Source organism: Salvelinus namaycush, chromosome 1, assembly GCF_016432855.1.
Source record: "Salvelinus namaycush isolate Seneca chromosome 1, SaNama_1.0, whole genome shotgun sequence".
Taxonomy (NCBI): domain Eukaryota; kingdom Metazoa; phylum Chordata; class Actinopteri; order Salmoniformes; family Salmonidae; genus Salvelinus; species Salvelinus namaycush.
This window is the reverse complement of record NC_052307.1, coordinates 75,968,376-75,996,364: the sequence shown is the minus strand read 5'-3', so window position 1 is coordinate 75,996,364 and position 27,989 is coordinate 75,968,376. Positions and strand designations below refer to the sequence as shown.

The following is a 27,989-nucleotide window of genomic DNA, read 5'->3' as shown; positions in this document are numbered from 1 at the left end:
AGCTGATTGTACAGCCACCCTCCTTCTGGACCAATCACATCAATCCTTCCCCTCCACTCCTCCCTCAACCCTAATTCTATCCCCAACTCTTCTATTTCCTCTACTCCTACTCCTCCCAAATCTCTCCTGATTTGTGTGTGTGTATTGTATTTGAATGGAACAAGAGAAAGCAGAGAAAGAGAGAGGGAGATGGGACATCCAATACTGTGATTAGAAATATGGGTGTATATCTGTTTGAAGTCTAGTCTGTGAAGCTCACAGCACTCCTTCTCTTTTTGCAGGTTTGTAACAATATATCTTTGACCGAATATTTCGCTTTGTTGTCTTTATAAAAGGATCTACTGTGCTGTGCTGTGCTGTGTGTGTGTGTGTGTGTGTGTGTGTGTGTGTGTGTGTGTGTGTGTGTGTGTGTGTGTGTGTGTGTGTGTGTCTGTGTGTGTGTGTGTGTGTGTGTGTGTGTGTGTGTGTGTGTGTGTGTGTGTGTGTGGACCTTGGTCGTAGAATAGTACCTAAGAGAAGGCACAGGAGTGGTCTGTCTACTAAATGTCTGCTTTTCATTTATATGTACAGTATGAGCTCATGTATTTTTCACTGCCGGGAATGGATTACATGTGGTAATGGAGACACTTACCACATCTAGTTTGTTAATACATCATGAATAAATATTTCCACGTAACACTATACCCATTCCACCACCTATCTGCCTTGCACATTCAGATTTAAGTGTTATGATTGTTAGGTAAACCTGACTTAACATAATTCACCCCCGTTAACTACACATCATTGCTCACCCGGTGAACCTTCCACATAAATGTATACACAGATCGGGTATTCAATACATGATGCTTATGTTTTCCTTGCTGCATTTCAGGGCTCATCACATAGATGCTGAGTGCAACTGCTGAGGCTACTTATTTCCACTTGGTGAAGCTGAACCCTGTTGCTACCCATTTCACATCTCAGGTGAAGTTAATCATGATATAGCGAAATCTGTGATATTTGATATTGCAAAATCTATTGCTATTGACCTCACTTTGAGCCCTAAAGAACATATTTTCAAATTAAGAGTGACAAAAAAGAGAAAATCTAGGAAAGCCATATACCTGAGTTACAATTCCTCTGTGTTACAATTTCTTAGCTCGTCTCTCTGTCTCTCTCTCTCTCTCTCTCACTCACTCACTCACTCACTCACTCACTCACTCACTCACTCACTCACTCACTCACTCACTCACTCACTCACTCACTCACTCACTCACTCACTCACTCACTCACTCACTCACTCACTCATTCATTCACTCACTCACTCACTCACTCATTCATTCACTCACTCACTCACTCACTCAGTTCAAAGTCTGTTCCAAAGAAGCTGGTACAGTACTTTGGACCATACTCTCATTGGTTGCTTGTGTGGAGGTGTGGTCAGGCTCATCAAAACATTGTATGTCTGTGCATATTTTACAGTACGCCTGTAATTCTGCATTCTGTAATAATGAGTGGTTATGTTCAAAAGCCTAGCTGTATGCTAATTTTATGCATATTATCTATCTGTGTTAACTTATACATAGCCTACTCATCTAACCTCTGGTCTCAATAGAGCTGCATAGTATGTTGAATTGAATCCTCATTCAAACTGTCATGTTCCATTGATTAACAGCAGGGGCATCCATCCTCTCCCCTTTGCCCTCTCTCCCCATGCTTCTCTTGTGATGTCACAACAAGGATAGCCTGGCACCAGCTTTGTTCCAGAGCATGTCTCTATTTTCACAAAGATTTCATCAGTGACACTCAATGATTAACAAATATACTGAAATGGACGTGGCAGATACCAATATTATAATTGTAATTTGTCATGAACTGACCTACCACTTTTTATCCTCCTGGACCAGCTGTTCAAGCCTATATGGTACCTGCAGGCCTCCTTACTTCCCCTGCACCACTAATAACAGGATTCCCCTCGTTACACTCAACAAATTGCCCTGGTGGATCGGTGGTCAATTAAACCAGCATCTATTGGTTGTAAGTGAGAAGGGGAGGACACAGTGTGTGTTGTGTTGGAGAGAGGGAGCTTAGGGATGGGTAGAGGCAAAGAATTGTTGTTGCACCCTCAAAGTTCACATCACCTCGTCATCTGCATTAATCTTAGCCTCGTCTCCTATGTTTTTCTCAGCTTCTTCTATGTCTCCTATGTTTTTCTCAGCTTCTTCTATGTCTCCTATGAAAAACATGTACTATGTACGGCTACCCCACTGTCCAAAAGTCCCTCTTTCTAGTTGTAAAGGGCTGACCGGTTGCCAGTTGAAGGCTGGGAAAATGTCAACACCAGATCATTTGAGTGCACATTTCAGGATTTCAAAATTTCTTTCCAACCAGTCATATCATACTGAATACAGAAAGACATTCGGTCTCTGGTTGCATAATCACTTTATTTTTGCAACACTTTTGAAATATATTGTATACTAAGTTTCAGTACCATGTACCTGTCTATTAGCAGAACATTTGGGCAAAATAATTTTTGAGAATATGACAGTTTTACCAAAAGCAGTAATTAGGTGCAATATGTTTGTTTGGAATGTGGTCCTTCAGTTTGGCTAGTAACCTCCTTTTTTTTAAGTTCAGTATTTCCTTGGGAGTCCATTGGGTCTGTAGCGGTTGGGGTCCCCTCCATTACGTCCCCAGCGGTTAGCCTCCTGGTCAGCTGCTGAGTCCTCGTGTCCTCGACCACTGGAACCCTGAACCCTCTCCCGGCCATCACTGAGAGAGGAGAAATATTACATTAGTAACTCGCCAACCACAGTAAACCAATAATGGTATAATTGTCTTTCTGACCAGACACTTTTTTTTTAACAAAGAGTGGCATAAAGAACTAATTAGAGAAAGGAGAAAGTTTTTATGAGATAATTTGATGACCAACTGAACCACATTATAAGCATCTCACAGATATTTGAGAATCACCCACCTGATGACTGTTGCTGCCCACCTGCCCCCTGGTCCTCTCCTGGCAGCATCATAGTTGCCCCGAGCGTGAAAGTACTTGTCTGAGTTTTTCCAGTTGGCGTCCTTCATGTCGTCATATGCACGCCACATGTCTTTAGCACCTGCAGGGTCAGGAGGACACAGATGTCGAGTTTGACACTTTCAAGGAACTTTACAACTTTTCAAACCACTAGCCTCAAGAAATAACAATGACTTTAAAGGAGTCCTCAAATACAGTACATGTTGCTCTTGAATGATTTGTTACTCTTGAATGATTTGTCGCTCTTGATAGATTTGTTGCTATTGGTTTCTGTATCTATTTCTGTCAACAATGAAGAAACAATGATTAAAGTGTATAAACGGACCTTGAACAGCTTCACCAGGGAAGTGGTACCACTGAGCTTGAGCCCCCACAATAAGGGTCAGAACAAGTCCAGCTAGAAGCAGCTTCATACTTGCAGATGCGACAAACTGAAGGAAACATGAGGGTGAGAGAGCATAGGCTACTTTATGAATTGCTAACATATTTACAGATAATTTATTCAACTTAAACTCTGACTGCCTCATATAACAGAGTTATCACTTACCTTCTAGCTCCTTAGTTAGTTAGTCAGTCAGGCAGTTTGAACTCCCTTGTGTTTCGTGTTGGTTTGTGGTCTGCAGCTTGTTCTTATATTCCACTCAGACCAGGGAGGAGTTCTGTTTTTCCAAAAGCTGGAATTCCCTAACTTCGTCCTCCCAAGCTATTACGATCAGAAGTGTATGTCCGGGAACACAAGATGAGAAATTTCCAGGTCATGACAAGATGAATTAGAGGACCTGCTCTGAAGCCTTGGGCAATACGTAGGATACTCCTCAATTGTGTAACTAGGCCTACAGCTTAAAAAAACAAGGCATCAAAATGTGATGTGTCTGCATTAATAAGACTAATGGGGGCAATGCAGTTTGTTTTTCTGCTTTTAATGTCGTAATTGTCATGATGGATGAGGTTCCAAAAGTTTGCCTCTCACCTAATATGAGAGAATGATTCCTTATGATATGATTCATTATAGACTACTATAGTAGGGTAGAATACAGGTATTTAATAGACATAGACATGAAAGGCAATTTGCATGTGTAACGTTCGTCTGGTGGTGTATGAACGGACCAAGGCGCAGCGGGTGATGAATACATAACGATTTATTTCAAAACAGACGAAACACTGACAAAACACTAGAACAAACTACAAAACAATAAACGAAGGCAACAGACCTGAAACAAACAAACTTACATATAGACGAAGGACGCAAGAACAGGAACAGACTACCTAAACGAACGAAACGAAACAGTCCCATGTGGATTACACAGTCACAGGAACAATCACCCACAAACAAACAGTGAGAACAACCTACCTTAATATGACTCTCAATCAGAGGAAACGTCAAACACCTGCCTCTAATTGAGAGCCATACCAGGCAACCCAAAACCAACATAGAAACAGAAAACATAGACTGCCCACCCAAAACTCACGCCCTGACCAATAAACACATACCAAACAACAGAAAACAGGTCAGGAACGTGACAGCATGTCCACAACTTACGGGTTACACAATTACTGCTCCCCCTCACACCTATGCTGCTGTTCATTGATTATTGATTGCCATTACCATTAGTATCTATCTTTTTATCCTACTACTGGTCACTATTACTCTTGTTTACAAATCAAATCAAAATGTATTGGTCGCATACACATATTTAGCAGATGTTTTGCGAGTGTAGCAATATCTAACAATTTACAACAATACACACAGATCTAAAAGTAAAAGAATGGAATTAAGAAATATATAAATATTACAAGCAATGTCAGAGACCGAAGTATATATATATATATATATATATAATTTTCATGTCCACATTTTATGGATTGCACCTTTATCTTACAGGTTACACAATTACTGCTCGCCCTCACACCTAAGCTGCTGTTCATTGATTATTGATTTCCATTACCATTAGTATCTATTTACAGTTGAAGACGGAAGTTTACAACACTTAGGTTGGAGTCATTAAAACTCGTTTTTCAACCACTCCACAAATGTCTTGTTAAAACAAACAATTGTTTTGACAAGTTGGTTAGGACATCATTTTTCCAACAATTGTTTACAGACAGATTATTTCACTTATAATTCACTGTATCACAATTCCAGTGAGTCAGAAGTTTACATACGCTAAGTTGACTGTGCCTTTTAAACAGCTTGGAAAATTCCAGAAAATGATGTCATGGCTTTAGAAGCTTCTGATAGGCTAATTGACATCATTTGAGTCAATTGGAGGTGTACCTGTGGATGTATTTCAAGGCCTACCTTCAAACTCAGCGCCTCTTTGCTTGACATCATGGGAAAATCAAAAGAAATTAGCCAAGACCTCAGAAAACAAATTGTAGACCTCCACAAGTCTGGTACATCCTTGGGAGCAATTTCCAAATGCCTGAAGGTACCACGTTCATCTGTACAAACAATAGTACACAAGTATACACACCGTGGGACCACGCAGCCGTCATACCGCTCAGGAAGGAGACGCTTTCTGTCTCCTAGAGATGAATGTACTTTGTTGCGAAAACTGCAAATCAATCCCAGAACAACAGTAAAGGACCTTGTGAAGATGCTGGAGGAAACAGGTACAATAATATCTACATCCACAGTAAAACGAGTCCTATATCGACCTAACCTGAAAGGCCGCTCAGCAAGGAAGAAGCCACTGCTCCAAAACCATAAAAAAGCCAGACTCCGGTTTGCAACTGCACATGGGGACAAAGATCGTACTTTTTGGAGAAATGTCCTCTGGTCTGATGAAACAAAAATAGAACTGTTTGGCCTTAATGACCATCGTTATGTTTGGAGGTAAAAGGGGAAGGTTTGCAAGCCCGAAGAACACCATCCCAAACGTGAAGCACAGGGACACAGGACAACAAAGTCAAGGTATTGGAGTGGCCATCACAAAGCCCTGACCTCATTCCTATAGACATTTTGTGGGCAGAACTGAAAAAGCATGCGCGAGCAAGGAGGCCTACAAACCTGGCTCAGTTACACCAGCTCTGTCAGGACGAATGGGCCAAAATTCAGCCAACTTATTGTGGGAAGCTTGTGGAAGGCTACCCGAAATGTTTGACCCAAGTTAAACAATTTAAAGGCAATGCTACCAAATACTAATTGAGTGTATGTAAACTTCTGACCCACTGGGAATGTGATGAAATAAATAAAAGTGTAAATAAATCATTCTCTCTACTATTATTCTGACATTTCACATTCTTAAAATAAAGTGGTGATCCTAACTGACCTAAGACAGGGAATTTTTACTAGGATTAAATGTCAGGAATTGTGGAAAAACTGAGTTTAAATGTATTTGGCTAAGGTGTATGTAAACTTCCGACTTCAACATTATTCATCCTGCTACTGGTCACTATTACTCTTGTTTACAAATAAAATCTATTTTTATTGGTCGCATACACATATTTAGCAGATGTTATTGCGGGTGTAGCGAAATGCTTGTGTTAATAGCTCCAGCAGTGCAGTAATATCTAACAATTCACAACAATACACACAGATCTAAAAGTAAAAGAATGGAATTAAGAAATATATAAATGTTACGACACGCAATGAGTCCAAAGTGTAAATATATATATATATATATGTGTGATGGGATGTATAGACATTTTGAACGGTATGTGGATAGAATATTTTGTATATCTGTAGAATACAGATGTTCTGAAAGAGCTGCAAAATCTGTATCCTTACAAATCAGATGGGCTAGAAAATCTGGACCCTCTCTTTCTAAAATTATCAGCCGAAAATGTTGCAACCCCTATTACTAGCCTGTTCAACCTCTCTTTCGTATCGTCTGAGATCCCCAAAGATTGGAAAGCTGCCGCGGTCATCCCCCTCTTCAAAGGGGGAGACACTCTAGACCTAAACTGTTATAAACCTATATCCATCCTGCCCTGCCTTTCTAAAATCTTCGAAAGCCAAGTTAACAAACAGATCACCGACCATTTCAAATCCCACCGTACCTTCGCCACTATGCAATCTGGTTTCTGAGCTGGTCATGGGTGCACCTCAGCCACGCTCAACGTCCTAAACAATATCATAACCGCCATCGATAAAAGACAGTACTGTGCAGCCGTCTTCATCGACCTGGCCAAGGCTTTTGACTCTGTCAATCACCGCATTCTTATCGGCAGATTCAATAGCCTTGGTTTCTCAAATGACTGCCTCGCCTGGTTCACCAACTACTTCTCAGATAGAGTTCAGTGTGTCCAATTGGAGGGCCTGTTGTCCGGACCTCTGGCAGTCTCTATGGGGGTGCCACAGGGTTCAATTCTCGGGCCGACTCTTTTCTCTGTATACATCAATGATGTCGCTCTTGCTGCTGTTGATTCTCTGATCCACCTCTACGCAGACGACACCATTCTGTATACATCTGGCCCTTCTTTGGACACTGTGATAACAAACCTACAAACGAGCTTCAATGCCATACAACGCTCCTTCCGTGGCTTCCAACTGCTTTCAAATGCTAGTAAAACTAAATGCATGCTCTTCAACCGATCGCTGTCCGCACCTGCCCGCCCGACTAGCATCACTAGTCTGGACGGCTCTGACTTAGAATATGTGGACAACTACAAATACCTAGGTGTCGGGTTAGACTGTAAACTCTCCTTCCAGACTCACATTAAGCATCTCCAATCCAAAATTAAATCTAGAATTGGCTTACTATTTCGCAACAAAGCCTCCTTCATTCATGCTGCCAAACATACCCTCGTAAAACTGACTATCCCACCGATCCTTGACTACGCGATGTCATTTACAAAATAGCCTCCAACACTCTACTCAGCAAATTGGATGTAGTCTATCACAGTGCCATCCTTTTTGTCACCAAAGCCCCATATACTACCCACCACTGCGACCTGTATGCTCTCGTTGGCTGGCCCTCGCTACATATTCGTCGCCAAACCCACTGGCTCCAGGTCATCTATAAGACTTTGCTAGGTAAAGCCCTGCCTTAGCACACTGGTCACCATAGCAACACCCACCCGTAGCACACGCTCCAGCAAGTATGTTTCACTGTTCATTCCCAAAGCCAAGACTTATTTTGGCCGCCTTTCCTTCCAGTTTCTGCTGCCAATGACTGTAACGAATTGCAAAAATCACTGAAGCTGGAGACTTATATCTCCCTCTCTAACTTTAAGCATCAGCTGTCAGAGCAGCTTACTGATCACTGTACCTGTACACAGCCAATCTGTAAATAGCACACCCAACTATCTCATCCCCATATTGTTATTTATCTTTTTGCTCTTTTGAACCCCAGTATCTCTACTTGCACATCATCATCTGCACATCTATCACTCCAGTGTTAATGCTAAATTGTAAATATTTTGCCTCTGTGGCCTATTTATTGCCTTACCTCCCTAATCTTCTACATTTGCTCACACTGTACATAGATTTTTATTTTCTGTTATTGACTGTACGTTTGTTTATGTGTAACTCTGTGTTGTTGTTTGTGTTGCACTGCTTTGCTTTATCTTGGCCAGGTCGCAGTTGTAAATGAGAACTTGTTCTCAACTGGCTTACCTGGTTAAATAAAGGTGAAATAAAATAAATAAAATAAAAAATACATGGGATAGAATAGTATATATACAGCAATAGTTTAATTGGATGGCATTGACTAGACTACAGTATATACTGTACATATGGCAAAGATTCAATAACAAAGACCAGGGAGGTTTTCCAATGACTCACAAAGAAGGCATTAGAAAACCTAGTGAGCTTTTATGGGGCATACTGCAACAACAACAAAAATGATATGGATAGTTTAAAGTACATACGCCTCTTAGCATCTCGTGAGGCCTACCCGTTTCTGGATATAACCCATGTCTGGCATCTTGAGAATGGCTAACTAACACTGCCTCTTCTAGTCAGCAACAACACAACATCAGAAAAAAAGACTGATTTTAATGCTTTACTGTATCCTATTTAGCTTTAGTCCTCAATTGCAAATCATTGTATTTTGGTGGAAACCACTGTCTCAGGCACTGCTCCAGAATCTCCCATAGGTGTTCAATTGGGTTGAGATCTGGTCACTGAAATAGCCATGGCATATGGTTTACATAATTTTCATGCTCAGCCAACCAGATCAGTGACCACTCCTTCCCTGTGGACGGAGGCATTGTCATCCTGCGGGCCAAAGCCATGATAGCCAAAATAATGACCTGCCCAGCATTTTTATACATGACCCTAAGCATGATGGGACGTTAACTGCTTAATTAACTCAGGAACCCCACCTATGTGGAAGCACCTGCTTTCAAAATACTTTGTATCCCTCCTTTACTCAAGTGTTTCCTTTATTTTGGCAAATACCTGTACTTAAAACAGTACCTCCATGTAGTGTTACCAAATATTTGAATTTTGAAAGGTAACAAAAAAAAGATGTTTTTTTTTTTTAAACTAGTTTTAAACTTTTATGGCCAGTGCTATCATGATGATATCATGTTGGTAGCATAATGACATGTCAGTATGGAGACAGCTGTTTTTATATTTGTTTTTATTTCTGTTTGTTTTGTACATCCGTATTAGTTTCTATTTAGATTAAGTTGTATGAAAATATATATATTTCATTTTTATATTATTTAGGTTCAGTTTTAGTGTTAAGAAGATAAAGCATTTGTGGGAGGCTAGAAGAAATATGGGTTGTAGAGTTTTTGTGTGTTTTTTGGGATGTCACAACTGGGGGGCAGTAATATATAAGGTGATGGGTCAGGTCATAGGTTAGCCCTTCTCATGACTCCAATTTTACATTGGTGTCACATATACTCCCTCTCTGGCCTCTAGGTCATCAGGCTGCTGAGTATCCCGCACACCTGTCACCATCGCCTCACGCACCTGCACCTCATGACACTCACCTGGACTCCATCACCTCCTTGATTATCTTCCCTATATCTGTCACTCCCCTTGGTTCTTTCCTCAGGTGTTATTGACGCTGTTTTCATGTTGGTGTGTTGCGTGGTCATTGTTCCTTTTATTTATTAAAACACTCATTCCTTGAACTTGCTTAATTAGTGTTTTAATAAATAAAAGGAACAATGACCACGCAACACACCAACATGAAAGGTTTCTGAAACTGTATTGCACGCAGTGATTATTAACAGTTACACAAAACATTGACCCCGCTGTTATTGTTAGGACACTGGGTATTCAGAGGAGCTAGCCAACAACACAGCTAACACAATCACTTCAAACCGTAGCCTAAAAAAGCCTATTCCTGCTCTTTTCCCACGATGCATCAAACACATTTGGTGTGTCGTCATACTGGTCTCTGGTCAAACTTGCTCGTGTGGAGCCACCTTCAATTTGCGCCTTTTTTCAAGACTGATTTTAATGTCATTGAGAAAACAGCGAAGTGTCAAAGCTATTTCAGAGGAAATTGCGCATCATTAGCTTGTTGTTATGGATGTATCCAAATAAATGTCACTAGAAAACAGCTTAAACAAACGCAAATGCAGCCAGTTTGCTTTTATTCTGGCTGCACTGTTTGATGTGACTGTAAGTTAGCTAGCTAGAAAGCAAGGGATAAGAATGTTGCCAGTCAGTATGGAAATGGAACATTTAGTACGAACGACTAGGTTTGTCCGTAGATACAGAAAAAAACAGAGTCGTGTCACTGGCAACCGAACCGATAGAACGAACGAGCAGCCGGCTTGGGGAGCAACCTTAGATTTATGTTGGGATATATCTCGTGAAGGATAAAATAGTAAGAATAATTTCATCAAAATGACATTTTTATTAAAATATGTTGAATATTGTAATGACCTGACTAGATCATAAAGGAACAATTGTCCAGACAGAGGATTGAGTTTACGAATTGACGGTTTATTAAACCAACTTTACACAGGCTACTGTTTGGCCGTAACCCACGCCAAATAAGTGAAAGATAACCACAAGCCAACCGTGACCTTCTCTTGTGAAGGCCAGACATAAGAGAGAGAACAAAGGCTAAACCTGGTCTTAACTTCCAATGCTCCATCCCCCTGCCCAACCCCCCTCCACTCTACTCCGCCAACCTCCAGGATGCCCGGCATCAGAACATTCCAGGCATTCCCGTGATTGGCAGATAGCAGGTTGATTGGCATGTCGGACCCCGCGAACACTGGGTACTAGTAAGTACAACACAACCACCTACTAGCCTAACACATAACACACAGCTGTCTGTGCGGGTCGCTACAATATGTTGGTAACCCGTTGAATAAAATTGATAATGCCCTCAAAGCTGGTGTTTAGAGGATATATTGGCACAGTTTGCCAGCCCTCGACTTCATCTTGGGCCTATCAACACCCGTTTCGAGAGCATTATCACTTAAATGAATACCTGCTCTTTCCGTGACAGACTGACCAGGTAAAATATATGATCCCTCATTGATGTCACTTGTTAAATCCACTTCAATCAGTGTAGATGAATAAGAGGAAACCGGTTAAACAAGTATTTTTAAGTCTTGAGACAATTGAAACAAGACAAAATATTTAAGTGCCATTGAACAGGGTATGGCAGAAGGTGCCAGCCACATCGTTTTGTGTCAAGAACTACAACTCTGCTGGTGGAAGGACGGCTCACAGTAATGGCTGGAATGCAGTCAATGGGAACAACATGTTTGGTACCATTCCATTTACTCCATTCCAGCCATTATTATGAGCCGTCCACCCCTCAGCAGTCTCCACTGGTGTACATAAACTAGATATCATTAGAATTCCTGTCTACTGATATGTCTGTTGGTGACATCAATATAAAAAAATACATTTTTACAAAATTATCAATAAAGTAATATGTCTATATGTCAAATCTGCAGGATACAAACATTCCATTCCAGCTAAATAATGGATATATAGCATTTTGCCACAAAACCTTTTTAATATACATCTCAAATCTTAATCTATAGCGAGGTTTCCATCCAATTTGCGGCAGATTTTCATGTGAATATTCTCAAATCCGCATGAATAAAATCTGAGCATTTTCCCACCAGATACGTGTTTCCATCAAATAAACTTTTTGCAGATAAAATTCTGTGTATGATAACGTAGTGCACATAAAAAACTTTCTCGGTTAAAAGTTCAATTGGTTTCCATCACATTTTCAACTGATGGTTTTGTTACAAAAAATATTGAGTTAATATAGCGAATGTGCCCACTCTGGTATTGGCACATGCACTCTAGCCAGCAGCTCGTAGATACAGTGCGAATATAGCCTACATCAGGGATGGGCAACTTAAATGATTGTGGGGGCCACAACAAATCAGAATGAGTTTATGGACATGAGAGCGAGATTATTTTTAATTGTCAAATGGCAGCCAAGCACTGGTTGTTAATTTTGTCACCAGAATAAGACCCTCAATATTTTTGGGAGAGGAGCATCAAGCTCATCACTTTGCAATTTAACCATGCTGTGAAGTTCATCATAGTTTATTTCATCTGTAGCCTAATAAACTGTATGCTTTCCAAAGTCGGAGAGGGAGGACCACACATTTCATCTTGTGACTGCAAGATTACTTTATTAAATCAATATTTGCACTTAAAAGCCTTTCCGCCACCATCTCTCGCATAATTCATTTTACAGACAAAAAGATCCAACCTTGTCTATTGTATTTAGTTTATTAAATATTTGGAAAGTTTATGAGAAATCTGGTGTTTCCATCAGGACGGTCGCGACATTTTTTATCCGACATTTACTGAATTTTCTAGTCTAAAATGCCTTCTCAGTTTATTTCATAGTACCAGTAGATGTTGTAATGTTCTACCATCAGATAATATGGATATAATTGATCAGAAAGGGCCTGTCAAAACCAGGAGGGAAGCAGTGGAAGAGTTAGAGTGAGAAGGAGAGTTTACCTGATGCAGTCTGTCACTCCGCCGTCCCCGACTTCCCCATGTCATGGTCTGAATTCTGGTCTTAATCACTGTAATACACATACTGTATCAATTGGCTTACAGGGTACACGGCAGGCATAATCAAATCACATTTTATTTGTCACATGCGCCGCATACAACAGGTAGACCTTACCATGAAATGCTTACTTACAAGCCCTTAACCAACAATGCAGTTTTAAGAAAAATAAGGGCCTTTCTATGACACTGACTGGTATATAGGTCCTGGATGGCAGGAAGCTTGGCCCCAGTGATGTACTGGGCCATACGCACTACCCTCTGTAGCCCCTTGCGATCGGAGGCCGAGCAGTTGCCATACCAGGCGGTGATGCAACCATTCAGGATGCTCTCGATGGTGCAGCTGTAGAACTTTTTGAGGATCTGAGGACCCATGCCAAATCTTTGGGGGAATAGGCATTGTCCTGCCCTCCTCACGACTGTCTTGGTGTGTTCATGGCTTCATGGCTACATGGCTACACTAAATGGCTACAGACGTGAGTGCTATGGGTCAGTAGTCATTTAGGCAGGTTACCTTAGTGTTCTTGGGAACAGGGACTATGGTGGTCTGCTTGAAACATGTAGGTATTACAGACTCGGCCAGGGACAGGTTGAAAATGTCAGTGAAGACACTTGCCAGTAGGTCAGCGCATGCTCGGAGTACACGTCCTGGTAATTCCTCTGGCCCTGCGGCCTTGTGAATGTTGACCTGTTTAAAGATTCGTCACTACAGACACGGGTTCAATCCCGGGCTGTATCAGAACTGGCCGTAATCAGGAGTCCCATAGGGTGGCGCACAATTGGTGCTGTTTCCTCCAACACATTGGTGCGGATGGCTTCCGGGTTAAGCGGGCGGGTGTTAAGAAGCACGGTTTGGTGGGTCATGTTTCGAAGGATGCATGACTTGACCTTCTCCTCCCTATCCCGTTGGGGAGTTGCAGCGATGAGACAAGATACAAATTGTGGAGAAAAAGGTGGTTCAACATTTTTTTTTAAAGTCTTACTCACATCGACTGCGGCGAGCGTGATCACACAGTCGTCTGGAACAGCTTAGCTCAGTGCGGATGTTGCCTGCATTCCATGGCTTCTGGTTGAGGTATGTACGTATGGTCACTGTGGGACAACGTCATTGATGCACTTATAGATGAAGCAGGTGACCGATGTGGTATACTCCTCAATGAAATCGGATGAGTCACGGAACATATACCAGTCTTTGCTAGCAAAATAGTCCTGTAGCTTAGCATCTGCGTCATCTGACTACCTCCATATTGAGTGAGTCACTGGTACTTCCTGCTTTAGTTTTTGTTTGTAAGCAGGAATCAGGAGGATATAATTATGGTCAGATTTGCCAAATGGAGGGCGAGGGAGAGCTTTGTAAACATCTTTGTGTTTGGAGTAAAGGTAGTCTAGAGTTTTTTTCCTCTCTTCTTGCACATGTAACAGGTAAAACAGATTTGAGTTTTTCTGCATTAAAGTCCTCGGCCACTAGGGGCACCGCCTCTGGATGAGCATTTTCTTGTTTGCTTATGGCTTTATAGAGATCGTTGAGTGCGGTCTTAGTGCCAGCATCGGTTTGTGGTGGTAAATAGACAGCTACGAAAAACATAGATGAACACTCTCTTGGTAAATAGTGTTGTCTACAGCTTATCAAGAGATACTCTATCTCAGGCAAGCAAAACCTCGAGACTTCCTTAATATTTGATTTTGCGCACCAGCTGTTATTGACAAATAGACACAGACCTCCACCCCTTGTCTTACCGGAGGCAGCTGTTCTGTCTTGCCGATGCACGGAAAAACCTTACAACTGTATACACACTCATACCTGTATACACACACACGACTGTCCTTACCATCCACAGGTAAGCTGCATTGCTGTACGGAGATGTCCTTACCGTCTCCCGGGTGAGCTGCATTGCTGTATGGGACCTCAACTCCACTGGGCCCCCAGGGGCCCCAACTGCAGCCTGGGACATCAGCTTCCTCTGAGCCTCTACATGTGTCATAACACACACAACATCATCAGTATCATCAGTGTGACATCATCAATCAGGGACAGAGAAGCAGGAATGCACCAGGAGAAGTTGACAAACAAAAATACATTTGAGGAGTCACAGGAACACAAGGAAGAGTCACAAATGTGGTCAAGCAATAAAATAACTATTGTACATTGATACAATAACAATGCTGGCTGTTACTGGTTCTAACTGATCAGATCTCTGTGATCTGTTTGTGTTTGTTTGGCTGACAAGACATTGGTTAGTCATGAAACCCTGACTGGGAACAAGGGAACATACAACCTCCTCTCTCCTTCTTCTACCCATTTCTCACCTATCCGCCCTGCATCCTGTAACTGGATCTTTAGCATCTCCATGGGAGTGGTGATGATGACCTGCACCAAGAGATGGAGAGATGGAGAGACAAAGAGATGGAGACACAGAGATGGAGAGACAGAGAGACAGAGAGATGGAGAGACAGAGATATGGAGAGACAGAGAGAGACAGAGAGATGGAGAGACAGAGAGACAGAGATGGAGAGACAGAGAGATGGAGAGGCAGAGAGATGGAGAGACAAAGAGATGGAGAGACAAAGAGACTGTTGAGCCACAAGATGGTAGTAGAAAGCTGTCTGAGGCTGATACCCAAACTGATCTTACCTGACATGTACCAGCACCACAACCCGCCAGCATCTCCCTCAGCAGGGTGAGCTTCTGACTGAGAGAGAGAACAAATGTCATAATCATTTTGGTTCAATGACTTTGCTAATTTCTCTGGATGGTCTGGTGCTATCTCAAGTGATTTACATACATTAAACAAAATGCATACAACATAAAACTCCCTGTTTCTATCCACAAAGGACATGACCATAAACATGCATTAAACAATAAACATACCATTAGTGATACACATAAAGAAACATACATAAACAAACACATACACACACTCACGGATTCACACAGTCTTAGAAACATGTTAATAATTCACCAGTTCACTAGCGCAGGTCACTCAATAATTTATCAGCCATGTTGTTGGACCCCATGGAAATGTTGAGGGACGCTAAAGATAGCCCAGGTATGTCATGCGGATAATGCTGCAGGGGCCTGTGGGATTGGTCCTATCAACCATGCTGTATGTTTACAAAATATTTATACTTCTAACGTATTACCACTAGATCCCAGCACATAGTGAAGATATTATTAAAATCCTATTTGTGATATGTATATCAAATCCAAACAAGAAGTTAGTTAAAGCTGATATAGTATACACTACATCTTTCAAGTACATCTATTCAAAGAGATCAGAGTGGGCAAGAGGTTGGTGTACCAGTCAGTTACGACTGGTGTATGATTGTATTTGACAGACAGGTGTTTGAAAGAGGCCTCTGAGCACTACTCACCCATCCTTGGACAGGTGCTGTCTAAAGAAGTCATTGGCAGCTAGTTTGATGGCCTTCTCTGGAGTGACCAGAGTCAGGTTCACAGCAGCACCTAATGGTCAAAGAAATATAGAGACACAGAGTCATAAACAAAGAACATGCTCAAACCTGTGTGCACACACACGCACGCATGAACACACACATACACACACACCACACACACGCACGCACACACACACACACACACACGCACGCACGCACAAGCACACACACACACACACACATAATTTTGTTCTACCTCTGTACATGCCAAAGTACCCCTCTGATTGGATGGTCTTGATAAGGCAATCTGACCTGTGTAGTGAACACAAAGGATTACTGTGCAAAGACCTCAGAGAATCAACCAGAGGTAAGCAGATACTACAAGCAAACTGCAAGTTCGTTTTAGATTTTTTTTTTTTTTTTTTGACTGGTTAAAAGAGTGTGTTTACCAGCTTTGTGCATACATGCTGGTGTAGAGACGGGAACCATTTTGCTGGTTCTGGAGACGGGTCTTGGCTAGGTCAATAGGAAATACACATGTCACACCAATCAGTCCAGCAATTCCCCCATTGATCAATTTGGCAGGTAAACTGAGAGGGAGAGAAAGAGAGAAGGGTGAGACGGGATCAAAAAGGTGACAATGACCAATCAATAACAAAAGTTAAAAACAAGAATGAGAGAGCGGGAAAATAGTGGAGGAATTAGTTCAAGACTCAAACTAGAACATCAATTAAAACATGTGATAAAATCCTCTCAGATTCTTCTGTTTCAATCAATATCCTTATCCGCACTTACCTGATCTGCTTGTCAGCCATCTGTCTGTATATCTGTAAACGTGATCTGCAAGGAAAACAATGGATTAGTGGACGATAGATGGAGAATACCTCAGTCAACCAACCAATGTTCAACCGTCAGTTTCAGTCAGTCAGTCAAGTAATTGGCCAGCTGTGGAGGAGAACTGGAAAAGAACAGAGTACAAATCCATATCAGAACAGTAGTCAGACACTCAGTTAAAGCTTTGAGAAACATCTGTGCATGGAACGTACTTGGCTTATCCCTGGGCATAGTAGCATTTACCTCAATGTTGTGTTGGCTGGCTACCTGAAATGAAGAGTGTTCATTCATTGAGCCATGCTTTCAGAAGAAGCTGATTGTACAGCCACCCTCCTTCTGGACCAATCACATCAATCCTTCCCCTCCACTCCTCCCTCAACCCTAATTCTATCCCCAACTCTTCTATTTCCTCTACTCCTACTCCTCCCAAATCTCTCCTGATTTGTGTGTGTGTATTGTATTTGAATGGAACAAGAGAAAGCAGAGAAAGAGAGAGGGAGATGGGACATCCAATACTGTGATTAGAAATATGGGTGTATATCTGTTTGAAGTCTAGTCTGTGAAGCTCACAGCACTCCTTCTCTTTTTGCAGGTTTGTAACAATATATCTTTGACCGAATATTTCGCTTTGTTGTCTTTATAAAAGGATCTACTGTGCTGTGCTGTGCTGTGTGTGTGTGTGTGTGTGTGTGTGTGTGTGTGTGTGTGTGTGTGTGTGTGTGTGTGTGTGTGTGTGTGTGTGTGTGTGTCTGTGTGTGTGTGTGTGTGTGTGTGTGTGTGTGTGTGTGTGTGTGTGTGTGTGTGTGTGTGGACCTTGGTCGTAGAATAGTACCTAAGAGAAGGCACAGGAGTGGTCTGTCTACTAAATGTCTGCTTTTCATTTATATGTACAGTATGAGCTCATGTATTTTTCACTGCCGGGAATGGATTACATGTGGTAATGGAGACACTTACCACATCTAGTTTGTTAATACATCATGAATAAATATTTCCACGTAACACTATACCCATTCCACCACCTATCTGCCTTGCACATTCAGATTTAAGTGTTATGATTGTTAGGTAAACCTGACTTAACATAATTCACCCCCGTTAACTACACATCATTGCTCACCCGGTGAACCTTCCACATAAATGTATACACAGATCGGGTATTCAATACATGATGCTTATGTTTTCCTTGCTGCATTTCAGGGCTCATCACATAGATGCTGAGTGCAACTGCTGAGGCTACTTATTTCCACTTGGTGAAGCTGAACCCTGTTGCTACCCATTTCACATCTCAGGTGAAGTTAATCATGATATAGCGAAATCTGTGATATTTGATATTGCAAAATCTATTGCTATTGACCTCACTTTGAGCCCTAAAGAACATATTTTCAAATTAAGAGTGACAAAAAAGAGAAAATCTAGGAAAGCCATATACCTGAGTTACAATTCCTCTGTGTTACAATTTCTTAGCTCGTCTCTCTGTCTCTCTCTCTCTCTCTCTCACTCACTCACTCACTCACTCACTCACTCACTCACTCACTCACTCACTCACTCACTCACTCACTCACTCACTCACTCACTCACTCACTCACTCATTCATTCACTCACTCACTCACTCATTCATTCACTCACTCACTCACTCACTCAGTTCAAAGTCTGTTCCAAAGAAGCTGGTACAGTACTTTGGACCATACTCTCATTGGTTGCTTGTGTGGAGGTGTGGTCAGGCTCATCAAAACATTGTATGTCTGTGCATATTTTACAGTACGCCTGTAATTCTGCATTCTGTAATAATGAGTGGTTATGTTCAAAAGCCTAGCTGTATGCTAATTTTATGCATATTATCTATCTGTGTTAACTTATACATAGCCTACTCATCTAACCTCTGGTCTCAATAGAGCTGCATAGTATGTTGAATTGAATCCTCATTCAAACTGTCATGTTCCATTGATTAACAGCAGGGGCATCCATCCTCTCCCCTTTGCCCTCTCTCCCCATGCTTCTCTTGTGATGTCACAACAAGGATAGCCTGGCACCAGCTTTGTTCCAGAGCATGTCTCTATTTTCACAAAGATTTCATCAGTGACACTCAATGATTAACAAATATACTGAAATGGACGTGGCAGATACCAATATTATAATTGTAATTTGTCATGAACTGACCTACCACTTTTTATCCTCCTGGACCAGCTGTTCAAGCCTATATGGTACCTGCAGGCCTCCTTACTTCCCCTGCACCACTAATAACAGGATTCCCCTCGTTACACTCAACAAATTGCCCTGGTGGATCGGTGGTCAATTAAACCAGCATCTATTGGTTGTAAGTGAGAAGGGGAGGACACAGTGTGTGTTGTGTTGGAGAGAGGGAGCTTAGGGATGGGTAGAGGCAAAGAATTGTTGTTGCACCCTCAAAGTTCACATCACCTCGTCATCTGCATTAATCTTAGCCTCGTCTCCTATGTTTTTCTCAGCTTCTTCTATGTCTCCTATGTTTTTCTCAGCTTCTTCTATGTCTCCTATGAAAAACATGTACTATGTACGGCTACCCCACTGTCCAAAAGTCCCTCTTTCTAGTTGTAAAGGGCTGACCGGTTGCCAGTTGAAGGCTGGGAAAATGTCAACACCAGATCATTTGAGTGCACATTTCAGGATTTCAAAATTTCTTTCCAACCAGTCATATCATACTGAATACAGAAAGACATTCGGTCTCTGGTTGCATAATCACTTTATTTTTGCAACACTTTTGAAATATATTGTATACTAAGTTTCAGTACCATGTACCTGTCTATTAGCAGAACATTTGGGCAAAATAATTTTTGAGAATATGACAGTTTTACCAAAAGCAGTAATTAGGTGCAATATGTTTGTTTGGAATGTGGTCCTTCAGTTTGGCTAGTAACCTCCTTTTTTTTAAGTTCAGTATTTCCTTGGGAGTCCATTGGGTCTGTAGCGGTTGGGGTCCCCTCCATTACGTCCCCAGCGGTTAGCCTCCTGGTCAGCTGCTGAGTCCTCGTGTCCTCGACCACTGGAACCCTGAACCCTCTCCCGGCCATCACTGAGAGAGGAGAAATATTACATTAGTAACTCGCCAACCACAGTAAACCAATAATGGTATAATTGTCTTTCTGACCAGACACTTTTTTTTTAACAAAGAGTGGCATAAAGAACTAATTAGAGAAAGGAGAAAGTTTTTATGAGATAATTTGATGACCAACTGAACCACATTATAAGCATCTCACAGATATTTGAGAATCACCCACCTGATGACTGTTGCTGCCCACCTGCCCCCTGGTCCTCTCCTGGCAGCATCATAGTTGCCCCGAGCGTGAAAGTACTTGTCTGAGTTTTTCCAGTTGGCGTCCTTCATGTCGTCATATGCACGCCACATGTCTTTAGCACCTGCAGGGTCAGGAGGACACAGATGTCGAGTTTGACACTTTCAAGGAACTTTACAACTTTTCAAACCACTAGCCTCAAGAAATAACAATGACTTTAAAGGAGTCCTCAAATACAGTACATGTTGCTCTTGAATGATTTGTTACTCTTGAATGATTTGTCGCTCTTGATAGATTTGTTGCTATTGGTTTCTGTATCTATTTCTGTCAACAATGAAGAAACAATGATTAAAGTGTATAAACGGACCTTGAACAGCTTCACCAGGGAAGTGGTACCACTGAGCTTGAGCCCCCACAATAAGGGTCAGAACAAGTCCAGCTAGAAGCAGCTTCATACTTGCAGATGCGACAAACTGAAGGAAACATGAGGGTGAGAGAGCATAGGCTACTTTATGAATTGCTAACATATTTACAGATAATTTATTCAACTTAAACTCTGACTGCCTCATATAACAGAGTTATCACTTACCTTCTAGCTCCTTAGTTAGTTAGTCAGTCAGGCAGTTTGAACTCCCTTGTGTTTCGTGTTGGTTTGTGGTCTGCAGCTTGTTCTTATATTCCACTCAGACCAGGGAGGAGTTCTGTTTTTCCAAAAGCTGGAATTCCCTAACTTCGTCCTCCCAAGCTATTACGATCAGAAGTGTATGTCCGGGAACACAAGATGAGAAATTTCCAGGTCATGACAAGATGAATTAGAGGACCTGCTCTGAAGCCTTGGGCAATACGTAGGATACTCCTCAATTGTGTAACTAGGCCTACAGCTTAAAAAAACAAGGCATCAAAATGTGATGTGTCTGCATTAATAAGACTAATGGGGGCAATGCAGTTTGTTTTTCTGCTTTTAATGTCGTAATTGTCATGATGGATGAGGTTCCAAAAGTTTGCCTCTCACCTAATATGAGAGAATGATTCCTTATGATATGATTCATTATAGACTACTATAGTAGGGTAGAATACAGGTATTTAATAGACATAGACATGAAAGGCAATTTGCATGTGTAACGTTCGTCTGGTGGTGTATGAACGGACCAAGGCGCAGCGGGTGATGAATACATAACGATTTATTTCAAAACAGACGAAACACTGACAAAACACTAGAACAAACTACAAAACAATAAACGAAGGCAACAGACCTGAAACAAACAAACTTACATATAGACGAAGGACGCAAGAACAGGAACAGACTACCTAAACGAACGAAACGAAACAGTCCCATGTGGATTACACAGTCACAGGAACAATCACCCACAAACAAACAGTGAGAACAACCTACCTTAATATGACTCTCAATCAGAGGAAACGTCAAACACCTGCCTCTAATTGAGAGCCATACCAGGCAACCCAAAACCAACATAGAAACAGAAAACATAGACTGCCCACCCAAAACTCACGCCCTGACCAATAAACACATACCAAACAACAGAAAACAGGTCAGGAACGTGACAGCATGTCCACAACTTACGGGTTACACAATTACTGCTCCCCCTCACACCTATGCTGCTGTTCATTGATTATTGATTGCCATTACCATTAGTATCTATCTTTTTATCCTACTACTGGTCACTATTACTCTTGTTTACAAATCAAATCAAAATGTATTGGTCGCATACACATATTTAGCAGATGTTTTGCGAGTGTAGCAATATCTAACAATTTACAACAATACACACAGATCTAAAAGTAAAAGAATGGAATTAAGAAATATATAAATATTACAAGCAATGTCAGAGACCGAAGTATATATATATATATATATATATAATTTTCATGTCCACATTTTATGGATTGCACCTTTATCTTACAGGTTACACAATTACTGCTCGCCCTCACACCTAAGCTGCTGTTCATTGATTATTGATTTCCATTACCATTAGTATCTATTTACAGTTGAAGACGGAAGTTTACAACACTTAGGTTGGAGTCATTAAAACTCGTTTTTCAACCACTCCACAAATGTCTTGTTAAAACAAACAATTGTTTTGACAAGTTGGTTAGGACATCATTTTTCCAACAATTGTTTACAGACAGATTATTTCACTTATAATTCACTGTATCACAATTCCAGTGAGTCAGAAGTTTACATACGCTAAGTTGACTGTGCCTTTTAAACAGCTTGGAAAATTCCAGAAAATGATGTCATGGCTTTAGAAGCTTCTGATAGGCTAATTGACATCATTTGAGTCAATTGGAGGTGTACCTGTGGATGTATTTCAAGGCCTACCTTCAAACTCAGCGCCTCTTTGCTTGACATCATGGGAAAATCAAAAGAAATTAGCCAAGACCTCAGAAAACAAATTGTAGACCTCCACAAGTCTGGTACATCCTTGGGAGCAATTTCCAAATGCCTGAAGGTACCACGTTCATCTGTACAAACAATAGTACACAAGTATACACACCGTGGGACCACGCAGCCGTCATACCGCTCAGGAAGGAGACGCTTTCTGTCTCCTAGAGATGAATGTACTTTGTTGCGAAAACTGCAAATCAATCCCAGAACAACAGTAAAGGACCTTGTGAAGATGCTGGAGGAAACAGGTACAATAATATCTACATCCACAGTAAAACGAGTCCTATATCGACCTAACCTGAAAGGCCGCCTCAGCAAGGAAGAAGCCACTGCTCCAAAACCATAAAAAAGCCAGACTCCGGTTTGCAACTGCACATGGGGACAAAGATCGTACTTTTTGGAGAAATGTCCTCTGGTCTGATGAAACAAAATAGAACTGTTTGGCCTTAATGACCATCGTTATGTTTGGAGGTAAAAGGGGAAGGTTTGCAAGCCCGAAGAACACCATCCCAAACGTGAAGCACAGGGACACAGGACAACAAAGTCAAGGTATTGGAGTGGCCATCACAAAGCCCTGACCTCATTCCTATAGACATTTTGTGGGCAGAACTGAAAAGCATGCGCGAGCAAGGAGGCCTACAAACCTGGCTCAGTTACACCAGCTCTGTCAGGACGAATGGGCCAAAATTCAGCCAACTTATTGTGGGAAGCTTGTGGAAGGCTACCCGAAATGTTTGACCCAAGTTAAACAATTTAAAGGCAATGCTACCAAATACTAATTGAGTGTATGTAAACTTCTGACCCACTGGGAATGTGATGAAATAAATAAAAGTGTAAATAAATCATTCTCTCTACTATTATTCTGACATTTCACATTCTTAAAATAAAGTGGTGATCCTAACTGACCTAAGACAGGGAATTTTTACTAGGATTAAATGTCAGGAATTGTGGAAAAACTGAGTTTAAATGTATTTGGCTAAGGTGTATGTAAACTTCCGACTTCAACATTATTCATCCTGCTACTGGTCACTATTACTCTTGTTTACAAATAAAATCTATTTTTATTGGTCGCATACACATATTTAGCAGATGTTATTGCGGGTGTAGCGAAATGCTTGTGTTAATAGCTCCAGCAGTGCAGTAATATCTAACAATTCACAACAATACACACAGATCTAAAAGTAAAAGAATGGAATTAAGAAATATATAAATGTTACGACACGCAATGAGTCCAAAGTGTAAATATATATATATATATATGTGTGATGGGATGTATAGACATTTTGAACGGTATGTGGATAGAATATTTTGTATATCTGTAGAATACAGATGTTCTGAAAGAGCTGCAAAATCTGTATCCTTACAAATCAGATGGGCTAGAAAATCTGGGCCCTCTCTTTCTAAAATTATCAGCCGAAAATGTTGCAACCCCTATTACTAGCCTGTTCAACCTCTCTTTCGTATCGTCTGAGATCCCCAAAGATTGGAAAGCTGCCGCGGTCATCCCCCTCTTCAAAGGGGGAGACACTCTAGACCTAAACTGTTATAAACCTATATCCATCCTGCCCTGCCTTTCTAAAATCTTCGAAAGCCAAGTTAACAAACAGATCACCGACCATTTCAAATCCCACCGTACCTTCGCCACTATGCAATCTGGTTTCTGAGCTGGTCATGGGTGCACCTCAGCCACGCTCAACGTCCTAAACAATATCATAACCGCCATCGATAAAAGACAGTACTGTGCAGCCGTCTTCATCGACCTGGCCAAGGCTTTTGACTCTGTCAATCACCGCATTCTTATCGGCAGATTCAATAGCCTTGGTTTCTCAAATGACTGCCTCGCCTGGTTCACCAACTACTTCTCAGATAGAGTTCAGTGTGTCCAATTGGAGGGCCTGTTGTCCGGACCTCTGGCAGTCTCTATGGGGGTGCCACAGGGTTCAATTCTCGGGCCGACTCTTTTCTCTGTATACATCAATGATGTCGCTCTTGCTGCTGTTGATTCTCTGATCCACCTCTACGCAGACGACACCATTCTGTATACATCTGGCCCTTCTTTGGACACTGTGATAACAAACCTACAAACGAGCTTCAATGCCATACAACGCTCCTTCCGTGGCTTCCAACTGCTTTCAAATGCTAGTAAAACTAAATGCATGCTCTTCAACCGATCGCTGTCCGCACCTGCCCGCCCGACTAGCATCACTAGTCTGGACGGCTCTGACTTAGAATATGTGGACAACTACAAATACCTAGGTGTCGGGTTAGACTGTAAACTCTCCTTCCAGACTCACATTAAGCATCTCCAATCCAAAATTAAATCTAGAATTGGCTTACTATTTCGCAACAAAGCCTCCTTCATTCATGCTGCCAAACATACCCTCGTAAAACTGACTATCCCCACCGATCCTTGACTACGCGATGTCATTTACAAAATAGCCTCCAACACTCTACTCAGCAAATTGGATGTAGTCTATCACAGTGCCATCCTTTTTGTCACCAAAGCCCCATATACTACCCACCACTGCGACCTGTATGCTCTCGTTGGCTGGCCCTCGCTACATATTCGTCGCCAAACCCACTGGCTCCAGGTCATCTATAAGACTTTGCTAGGTAAAGCCCTGCCTTAGCACACTGGTCACCATAGCAACACCCACCCGTAGCACACGCTCCAGCAAGTATGTTTCACTGTTCATTCCCAAAGCCAAGACTTATTTTGGCCGCCTTTCCTTCCAGTTTCTGCTGCCAATGACTGTAACGAATTGCAAAAATCACTGAAGCTGGAGACTTATATCTCCCTCTCTAACTTTAAGCATCAGCTGTCAGAGCAGCTTACTGATCACTGTACCTGTACACAGCCAATCTGTAAATAGCACACCCAACTATCTCATCCCCATATTGTTATTTATCTTTTTGCTCTTTTGAACCCCAGTATCTCTACTTGCACATCATCATCTGCACATCTATCACTCCAGTGTTAATGCTAAATTGTAAATATTTTGCCTCTGTGGCCTATTTATTGCCTTACCTCCCTAATCTTCTACATTTGCTCACACTGTACATAGATTTTTATTTTCTGTTATTGACTGTACGTTTGTTTATGTGTAACTCTGTGTTGTTGTTTGTGTTGCACTGCTTTGCTTTATCTTGGCCAGGTCGCAGTTGTAAATGAGAACTTGTTCTCAACTGGCTTACCTGGTTAAATAAAGGTGAAATAAAATAAATAAAATAAAAAATACATGGGATAGAATAGTATATATACAGCAATAGTTTAATTGGATGGCATTGACTAGACTACAGTATATACTGTACATATGGCAAAGATTCAATAACAAAGACCAGGGAGGTTTTCCAATGACTCACAAAGAAGGCATTAGAAAACCTAGTGAGCTTTTATGGGGCATACTGCAACAACAACAAAAATGATATGGATAGTTTAAAGTACATACGCCTCTTAGCATCTCGTGAGGCCTACCCGTTTCTGGATATAACCCATGTCTGGCATCTTGAGAATGGCTAACTAACACTGCCTCTTCTAGTCAGCAACAACACAACATCAGAAAAAAAGACTGATTTTAATGCTTTACTGTATCCTATTTAGCTTTAGTCCTCAATTGCAAATCATTGTATTTTGGTGGAAACCACTGTCTCAGGCACTGCTCCAGAATCTCCCATAGGTGTTCAATTGGGTTGAGATCTGGTCACTGAAATAGCCATGGCATATGGTTTACATAATTTTCATGCTCAGCCAACCAGATCAGTGACCACTCCTTCCCTGTGGACGGAGGCATTGTCATCCTGCGGGCCAAAGCCATGATAGCCAAAATAATGACCTGCCCAGCATTTTTATACATGACCCTAAGCATGATGGGACGTTAACTGCTTAATTAACTCAGGAACCCCACCTATGTGGAAGCACCTGCTTTCAAAATACTTTGTATCCCTCCTTTACTCAAGTGTTTCCTTTATTTTGGCAAATACCTGTACTTAAAACAGTACCTCCATGTAGTGTTACCAAATATTTGAATTTTGAAAGGTAACAAAAAAAAGATGTTTTTTTTTTTAAACTAGTTTTAAACTTTTATGGCCAGTGCTATCATGATGATATCATGTTGGTAGCATAATGACATGTCAGTATGGAGACAGCTGTTTTTATATTTGTTTTTATTTCTGTTTGTTTTGTACATCCGTATTAGTTTCTATTTAGATTAAGTTGTATGAAAATATAATATTTCATTTTTATATTATTTAGGTTCAGTTTTAGTGTTAAGAAGATAAAGCATTTGTGGGAGGCTAGAAGAAATATGGGTTGTAGAGTTTTTGTGTGTTTTTTGGGATGTCACAACTGGGGGGCAGTAATATATAAGGTGATGGGTCAGGTCATAGGTTAGCCCTTCTCATGACTCCAATTTTACATTGGTGTCACATATACTCCCTCTCTGGCCTCTAGGTCATCAGGCTGCTGAGTATCCCGCACATCTGTCACCATCGCCTCACGCACCTGCACCTCATGACACTCACCTGGACTCCATCACCTCCTTGATTATCTTCCCTATATCTGTCACTCCCCTTGGTTCTTTCCTCAGGTGTTATTGACGCTGTTTTCATGTTGGTGTGTTGCGTGGTCATTGTTCCTTTTATTTATTAAAACACTCATTCCTTGAACTTGCTTAATGACTCTCAGCCCACTCGTTACAATTGGAGTCATTCCATGTCCCTTTTTATTAGCTGAAGTTATTTGGTCAAGTGTGAAACCCTCTATCTAGAAATAATTGATCCCTGATTGGAACATGGTTTTGGAAACCTTGAACACTCAACTTATCCATAAATAACTTTACAAATACAAAAGATACACTTACTGTTTTACAACAGATCTCCACTGAGGTTTTCTGTGTAACAGCTTCCAGTCAATGTTTTTTGTTGTTCCCTCCTGAGTTTCCATTAGTTCAGGAAGTGCAATGCAAAACACCTCAGTGGGAATCTTTGTATTTGTAAAATAACTTGAGTGATATGAAAATAGAATTTCTGAGGTTTCCAAAACTATATTGCACGCAGTGATTATTAACAGTTACACAAAACATTGACCCCGCTGTTATTGTTCAAATGAGAACCCATGGCTGGATGGCCTTGGGTTCTCAAGAGCTAAAGTTAGGTTAGGTT

General features: G+C 41.3%; 3 protein-coding genes and 1 long non-coding RNA gene across 8 annotated transcripts; 1 reads left to right on the top strand and 3 right to left on the bottom strand.

Annotated features, from left to right (window-relative positions):
* The first annotated feature begins 124 nt into the window (after positions 1 to 124).
* Positions 125 to 27,468, top strand: LOC120049066. Of its 2 annotated transcripts, XR_005477089.1 has the most exons (4): positions 125 to 281; positions 872 to 963; positions 18,351 to 18,442; positions 27,280 to 27,468. It is a non-coding gene; the product is annotated as an uncharacterized LOC120049066 (long non-coding RNA). The 2 variants fall into 2 exon arrangements; XR_005477088.1 differs by lacking the exons at positions 18,351 to 18,442; positions 27,280 to 27,468 and adding an exon at positions 14,768 to 15,346.
* Positions 2,403 to 3,674, bottom strand: LOC120049025 (serum amyloid A-5 protein-like). The gene is made up of 4 exons (XM_038995287.1): positions 3,561 to 3,674; positions 3,339 to 3,444; positions 2,957 to 3,095; positions 2,403 to 2,751 (listed from the first exon to the last, which is right to left on the bottom strand). Exons 2-4 carry the CDS (start codon positions 3,424 to 3,426, stop codon positions 2,613 to 2,615), a joined length of 366 nt encoding a protein of 121 aa, XP_038851215.1. The 5' UTR covers positions 3,427 to 3,444; positions 3,561 to 3,674; the 3' UTR covers positions 2,403 to 2,612.
* On the bottom strand, positions 3,608 to 17,466 carry LOC120048970 (mitochondrial glutamate carrier 1-like). 4 transcript variants are annotated; one of them, XR_005477085.1, is made up of 10 exons: positions 17,369 to 17,466; positions 17,118 to 17,162; positions 16,772 to 16,912; positions 16,579 to 16,634; positions 16,302 to 16,392; positions 15,562 to 15,619; positions 15,237 to 15,297; positions 14,801 to 14,898; positions 12,876 to 12,943; positions 3,608 to 3,716 (listed from the first exon to the last, which is right to left on the bottom strand). XR_005477085.1 is itself a non-coding variant. In XM_038995239.1 (9 exons), the coding sequence occupies exons 2-9, from the start codon at positions 17,135 to 17,137 to the stop codon at positions 12,941 to 12,943; spliced, it is 528 nt and encodes a 175-aa protein (XP_038851167.1). In that variant the 5' UTR covers positions 17,138 to 17,162; positions 17,369 to 17,466; the 3' UTR covers positions 12,487 to 12,940. The 4 variants fall into 4 exon arrangements, 1 of the variants encoding a protein (XP_038851167.1); XR_005477086.1 differs by having other exon boundaries at positions 17,400 to 17,465; XR_005477087.1 differs by having other exon boundaries at positions 16,787 to 16,912; positions 17,369 to 17,463.
* Positions 19,854 to 21,189, bottom strand: LOC120049034 (serum amyloid A-5 protein-like). Its single transcript, XM_038995296.1, has 4 exons — positions 21,012 to 21,189; positions 20,790 to 20,895; positions 20,408 to 20,546; positions 19,854 to 20,202 (listed from the first exon to the last, which is right to left on the bottom strand). The coding sequence occupies exons 2-4, from the start codon at positions 20,875 to 20,877 to the stop codon at positions 20,064 to 20,066; spliced, it is 366 nt and encodes a 121-aa protein (XP_038851224.1). The 5' UTR covers positions 20,878 to 20,895; positions 21,012 to 21,189; the 3' UTR covers positions 19,854 to 20,063.
* Positions 27,469 to 27,989: the final 521 nt, after the last annotated feature.

Coding starts and splice junctions, on each gene's coding strand:
- LOC120049025 (XM_038995287.1), bottom strand. CDS start 3,426: ATGAAGCTGCTTCTAGCTGGACTTGTTCTGACCCTTATTGTGGGGGCT. Junction 3,096..3,338: donor CCCTGGTGAAGCTGTTCAAG/GTCCGTTTATAC, acceptor CTGACCCTGCAG/GTGCTAAAGACATGTGGCGT. Junction 2,752..2,956: donor TGGGCAGCAACAGTCATCAG/GTGGGTGATTCT, acceptor CTCCTCTCTCAG/TGATGGCCGGGAGAGGGTTC.
- LOC120048970 (XM_038995239.1), bottom strand. CDS start 17,137: ATGGCTGACAAGCAGATCAG. Junction 16,635..16,771: donor AGCATGTATGCACAAAGCTG/GTAAACACACTC, acceptor TTCACTACACAG/GTCAGATTGCCTTATCAAGA. Junction 15,298..15,561: donor GTGGTGCTGGTACATGTCAG/GTAAGATCAGTT, acceptor CTCTTGGTGCAG/GTCATCATCACCACTCCCAT.
- LOC120049034 (XM_038995296.1), bottom strand. CDS start 20,877: ATGAAGCTGCTTCTAGCTGGACTTGTTCTGACCCTTATTGTGGGGGCT. Junction 20,547..20,789: donor CCCTGGTGAAGCTGTTCAAG/GTCCGTTTATAC, acceptor CTGACCCTGCAG/GTGCTAAAGACATGTGGCGT. Junction 20,203..20,407: donor TGGGCAGCAACAGTCATCAG/GTGGGTGATTCT, acceptor CTCCTCTCTCAG/TGATGGCCGGGAGAGGGTTC.